At 34.6% G+C, this 6,161-nt stretch overlaps 1 protein-coding gene across 2 annotated transcripts; it reads right to left on the reverse strand.

The window, feature by feature from the left end:
• Nucleotides 1–865: 865 nt before the first annotated feature.
• LOC106623192 (ubiquitin-conjugating enzyme E2 J2) lies at nt 866–4,661 on the reverse strand. Of its 2 annotated transcripts, none has more exons than XM_014242619.3 (4): nt 4,377–4,661; nt 3,570–3,883; nt 3,427–3,497; nt 866–1,303 (listed from the first exon to the last, which is right to left on the reverse strand). In XM_014242619.3, exons 2-4 carry the CDS (start codon nt 3,859–3,861, stop codon nt 905–907), a joined length of 762 nt encoding a protein of 253 aa, XP_014098094.2. In that variant the 5' UTR covers nt 3,862–3,883; nt 4,377–4,661; the 3' UTR covers nt 866–904. The 2 variants fall into 2 exon arrangements, with proteins under 2 accessions (XP_014098094.2, XP_014098095.2); XM_014242620.3 differs by lacking the exon at nt 4,377–4,661 and adding an exon at nt 4,154–4,343.
• Nucleotides 4,662–6,161: the final 1,500 nt, after the last annotated feature.

Here is a 6,161-nt window from a genome sequence, read left to right on the forward strand (position 1 = left end):
CAATTTTTACTCAAGTTACTTGCACGGACAGATGGACGGACGAACGGACAGGCAGTCACCCGGATTTCAATTCGTTATTCTGATCATTTATATGTACATATGTATATAACTCTATATCTATCTTGATTAGTTTTAAGTGTACAGGTGTCCATTTGTACATATTGATTTAAAATATTACTTTAGAAATTGAATAATTTAGTTAGAATGTAATCAGTTTTGTATACTATCTTAAAAATTGTCGTTAAATGAATTTCATCAATATACATATGATTGTATAATCGTATAAAAATATAAGACAACAGGCTAAGATTCAACGGTAATATGAATACAAACTTCTGAACATAATTTTTATTCACTTTAATATTTCTCCTTCCGAGCTAGCTGTGGTGAAACACGCTCATGGCATTTTGGTATATTTTGACAATTTACACGCTGGTCCGCAATTGAACCTTCTCTATTACTTATAAGTATATATGCGTTCTCTGCGACGACTACTATATATTAGCCTTCTGCATTAGCGGATTTCATTTTAATAATTGCTCCTATCACCTTGAGTAAATCATTCCCTGATTTTAATTTATAATGGAAATCAATATCCAAAAGCTTGTTTGCAAGGTTTTACAATATAACAGAAGATAACAGAACAATACTTTAGCGGTTAATTTAGTAAAAGATTCAAAATAAAACTAAGCTAATAAAGTTTCTGAAATAATTTGAATTTAGAATATTTGTATTGTCGTACAAATGAATTTTATGTATGTATTTTCTATGCGTGGTTTATATTACAATTTTAAACATATACATATATACATTAATAATATAAATGTTTGCCAATAAAAATTATTTTCAAAGTATAAAACTGGTATTTAGCGGATGAAATCTTTAACACGACTTTTCTAAAACTTTATTCCTGATTTAGATTCTTGATTACATAATTCACTACCAAAGCAAAAATCGAAAAGCTTATTCCAATCACCAAATTTGAATATAGTCCTGGCCAATTTATGATAGATTTCCGTTTGTTATCGCACTCGTCTGATTTTACATGTTGCGCTCCATTAGCACCATTTCCATTATTTATAGCTGGTATTACATTGTTGACTGGTTTTTTATGAAGTTCTCCATTTAAAAGAGCCAGCTTTTGTTTTTCATCTTGTAGTAATTTGTTTATTTCTTCACATACTTCGGGAAACAATTCTCGAAAAATTGGGTCCTTTAAATTGTACTCTAAAGATTTTCTGGCATAGCTCTGTTTCTCATAAGTCGTTGTCTCAATTGAACCTAGAGTAGGTGTTGACTCCAGCTATATAAAAAGAATCGGGGGATTTCTGTATACTTTATTTCTGCGTACATTGGGTTATTACCAATAATTATACAAGTATAATATGATAAATTCATTTTTATAACATAACAATATACAGTTGTCCACAACAAAATAGGACCACATGTCCGTTCCCACGACAGTCGGGTCAACGTAACCGGAACGGACCCGGATTTATTCCGGCCAAGGACTGTCAACTCGGCAGAGTTCTGCCGCTATAACAACAACAACAACAACCATATGTATAAAACGAATCATTCAATATTCAATAAGAAAACTATTTTTTGTCTCAAAATTTTTGCACATCGTATTAATATTTCCAGTCCATATAAAGAAACAACAAATTGTACATCACAGTTACCTTATCGAAAATTTTGACATATGCTACTTGATCCATGACATTTGGCATGAGTTATTTTCTAAGGAAACAATGTAATATCCAAAGAAATTGTTTAGATCGGATCACTACAGCATCTAGCTGCTATATTAATTGAAGTGCTTGCATGGAAAACTTTTTCATTTGACGAGGTATCTTCACGAAATTTGGCATGGATTATTATTAAATTGTTTAGATCAGAGTACTATATAACATAGCTGCCATACAAAATGAACGATCGGAATCAAGTGCTTGCATGGAAAACTCTTTAATTTGACGAGGTATAATACAATCTTTGAGAAGAAATTGTATAGATCGGATGACTATAGCATATAGCTAACATATTAACTAACGGTCGAAATAAAGTGCTTGCATGGAAAACTTTATTATTAGACGAGGTAACTTCACGAAATTAGATCAGAATCAAGTTCTTGTAAGGAACCTTTGTTGTTATTGTTGTTGTTGTAGCGGCAGAATTTTGCCGAGTTGACAGTCCTTGGCCGTAAAAAATCCGGGTCCGTTCCGGTTACGTAGACCCGACTGTTATGGGAATTGTATTTGGGAAGGGTATTATAGGATCGGTGCAACCGAAGTTAACGTTTTTTCTTCTTTTCTTAATTTTTTATCATTTCCTCTTTTACCTCCGTAGAATGCTTTTTTCTACCCACTTAAGAAACATCCAATAATTATATGAACAATAACTAATTCAAATACAATTATGGAACTCTACTAAATTTTCTAATTTGAGAATATTTGTATACTCTCGCAACATGTTGCAACAGAGTACTATAGTTTCGTTGACCTAACGGTTATTTGTATCACCTAAAACTAATCGAGATAGATATACGAATTACATATAATATATATATATTTTCGGGATGACGAGACGAGTCGAATTCCGTTCTCCGTGAAAGCTGTAACTTGAATTAAAATTGAGATATCTTGATAAAACTTGGTTTGTTTCTTGGTACTAAAAGTAGTGCGGTGCAGATGGGCGTAATCAGACCACTATCTCACAAACCATTAAAGCTATATTAACCAAATTCGTTCAGAACAAATACTTTTGGCACCTCTCCTACACAGTGAAATACAAAAGGGTTTTATAGAAGCCGGTACCAAAAATTGACAATGGGCGTGGCATCGTTCACTTTTAGGTAAAATTCCATATCTCAGGATCTATATAACCTGTAAGATATAATATTATTGAAATACGGAGATAATCTTTTATCACAACAGATGGCCTTTATGCCTAAAATGGATTAAATCGCGTTAATATTTCCTCCAGCCTCCATATAACTAATGTAAATAATTTCGAACTTCCGGTTGGCTTTATACCGTATATATCGTTCAATAAGTAAGATATCTGAACAAAAATAATGAAGCTATATAAGTTTTGCAACATCTAAAAGTGTTTCCCTATCTTTGATCTTTACCAATTGCGAGAGTATTTGAATTTCCGTTTGCAACCGAACTTAACCCTTCCTTACTTGTTTATGTTATAGATAATTTTAAGATATTTTAATGCAAATATCGCGTTATGTGTAATGCTATTGTACCTTGTCATTTACATGTGATCCAAAAATGTTATGCAGCCAAATACATTTTGCATATTGGCGTTCCTATTATTTTGTGGACAACTGTTTATAGATTCAGCAATAATGTGCAGAGTGTAAATTCACAAACGTTTCTGATATATGTGTATATATTAAAATATATATTGCAAACCTACCATAAAACTGAGCAACCCAGTCAATATAGTGCCGACACACCACGTTGGATTCCATGTATCAGGATGGAAATCTTTTAATTGGTAACAAATAATAAAAAAAGTGCATAAATATATATTAAAAGTACGCAATGCAGATCACCTACCTGATATGCTAAGGCAGAGGCGGGTGTTAGTCTTAAATCGTCCGTTCGGTGTCAACATATAAATTGAAGGTGGTTTAAATGGAAATTCTCTTGGAAAAAGTAATGTTCCATGGTAGTATCCACCGTAGTAAGGGGTGTTAGCAGGACCTTTTACAACATAGTGCCATTCTAGGATATTGTTTGGCAGAGGTTCTGCTGTTATATATGGTAAAGGATCGCGTTTTAATCGCATGTAGTCCTGCCTCATCCGTGAAATCGCAGTAGGTTGTTTTCGTGGTTTCGTAGTGGTCATATTAACTTACAGAAACACTTCCCTACAAGACAAAGATTATCTAGAAAAGCTTTCACAAATCATAATTAGGTTAAAATATTTGAAGACACTATTCTGTATAAATTATTAATAAACAAACAACTATATTCTTGTCGACGATAGAAGCCGGACGTTTTCAGCTTTGCATTTTAATATTTTATTAAATTCATATATAAAAAATCCAAGCTTAGCAGCATTTTAACATACACTTTTTTGTATGTTTACTTTTTAGACGTTAGGATAGGCATATGCATACACGGTAAATGCAACGTACCGGGTAAACTTAGATGCATAGTTCCCCACAACGAAATTTAGATTGTATAATTGATATTTATATAAATATGTCACTTAAAATATCTGCATTGCTTTAACTGTTCTTTTAATTGATATTGTTATTGACCTCATACTTTGCGTTTTCAAACTTGACCTTGACTCTGTCTTAATAACGCTCATTCCGCAGAAGGTTACTTTTTAACAGTATTTATTTTTTTTTTTACCTATCAAAATATTTATCAGAAATTATATTCTTCCGTCTCCTCCCTGATCAAAGTTTAATGGTACTCCTTCAAAAGATCGCAAAAACGATGATGTGTCTCTTACAAACGAAACGTGTTGCTGTTGGTGGATATTTAACTATAGTTGGAAACTAATTCAAATTTATTTATTTTGTACAGGAACACAACTTTTACGTCCTTTAAGCTTATTTTTTCCACATTCAAAACCTAACAAATATATCCCGTGTTTTTGTTTCTATCTAGAGGTTACAATAAACAATAATCGATAGCATAGTGTTATGTTATGTCAATATAATAGTATAACTGATATGCTTAATTCCATATTCACACGCGAAATTAAATAAAACTAAACTTAAATGACAGTAATTCGTTTCCACAATTCTAATGACTACAACAACTTATACGGTTAACTGGACCGGTTTGGGAGGTAAGGTACAAGTTGGTTGTTATTGAAGACATCAAACGGGAGGCCGAGGACGCTAACGAGTGTCACCGCGTGCGTTATGTTTTCTCTAATGTTATTTTAAACTATCAGCCGCGGTGCACTTTTTTTCTTTACATTGTCTAGCCTCAAAAACTAAATTTTTTTTAAATCGTCTTATTTTTACGCGTAGATTACAAATCCGTGAGCGGAAAGTGAATTTTTTCAATAATTTATGTATATTTTTCAAAATTTATTTAACACACTTTGCATATCGCATATTCAAGTCACTTAGTTGTTGTTGCGGAAAAATTCTGTAGAATTCAGATCACTTAGCTGTAATTACCAGTTCAGCGTGTTAAACATTTTCTTATGAAAAAAGTATACTGAAGAAATGTAACAGTCACAATTTCTTTTGCGATGCGATCTGATGGTATGGACGAATATCGGAGATCGTCGAACTCCTATCCGCACAGGCGGCCTTCGTCCGCGCTTCAAAAAATATAGTCGGTTCAAAACCGTGGTGTTCATAATTCAATCGCGTCAAACTCCTTTTCGCTGCTCTCAATAATAATTTTCATCACGATGCAGAGTATGTGTAATTATTAATTTCACAATAAAAGTGCACTAACATTGATATTTTAATATAAATTTTCAGAAACGTTTATGAAGGAGAGGAGTAGATAGATAGATAGATTAATTTTTGAGGTATGCACCGCGACCTATGGTCTATTGTGCCGTCCCCTAAGTCATATCGTATCATCTAGGCCCAGCATGTTGATAAATTCCAAAATTCTGCTGGGCGCTAGTGAGGCGATACAATCCCTGTGTGAAAACATGGATCCCAGGGCCTTGATTCTGCGTCTGCAGACTGCTGTGCAGTTCATCAGCAGATGTTCAGGGGTTTCCGGCTCTATGTCGCAGAACCGGCAGTTTGCAGAAGAGGCTATGCCCATGTTGAAGAGGTGCTTCTTAAGCCTGCAGTGGCCGGTGTAGAACGCGACAAGTAGCCGGAATTTGTTCCTCGGGAGATTAATTATGGTTTTGAACCGTTTGAGGTCGTAACCCCCCATTAGCAGTCTGGCATGGTGCATGCCCTGAAGTTGTTGCCAATGTGTCTCCCTACCTACTCTTTCCTCCCTACGGAGGAGCTCTTTAATTGTATGTGGACCAACCGCTATGAAAGGTTCCGGTCCTATCATTTTTGTAGAGGCCGCAGAGCGGGCCAGCTCGTCAGCCAGTTCGTTCCCGGCTATACCCCTGTGGCCAGGCACCCAAATAAGGTGCACTCGGTTGTGTTCTGATAGGCTGTTCAGCCGTTCTATACACTCCAGCACTAGAAGAGA

Source organism: Bactrocera oleae, chromosome 2 (genome assembly GCF_042242935.1).
Source record: "Bactrocera oleae isolate idBacOlea1 chromosome 2, idBacOlea1, whole genome shotgun sequence".
Lineage (NCBI taxonomy): Eukaryota > Metazoa > Arthropoda > Insecta > Diptera > Tephritidae > Bactrocera > Bactrocera oleae.

What these genes read in the sequence shown, in the direction of transcription:
- LOC106623192 (XM_014242619.3), bottom strand. Translation starts at nt 3,861, where the DNA reads ATGACCACTACGAAACCACGAAAACAACCTACTGCGATTTCACGGATG. An exon ending in CCTCTGCCTTAGCATATCAG is followed by an intron (nt 3,498 to 3,569) that starts GTAGGTGATCTG and finishes ACCAATTAAAAG; the next exon opens with ATTTCCATCCTGATACATGG. An exon ending in CTGGGTTGCTCAGTTTTATG is followed by an intron (nt 1,304 to 3,426) that starts GTAGGTTTGCAA and finishes CTTTTTATATAG; the next exon opens with CTGGAGTCAACACCTACTCT.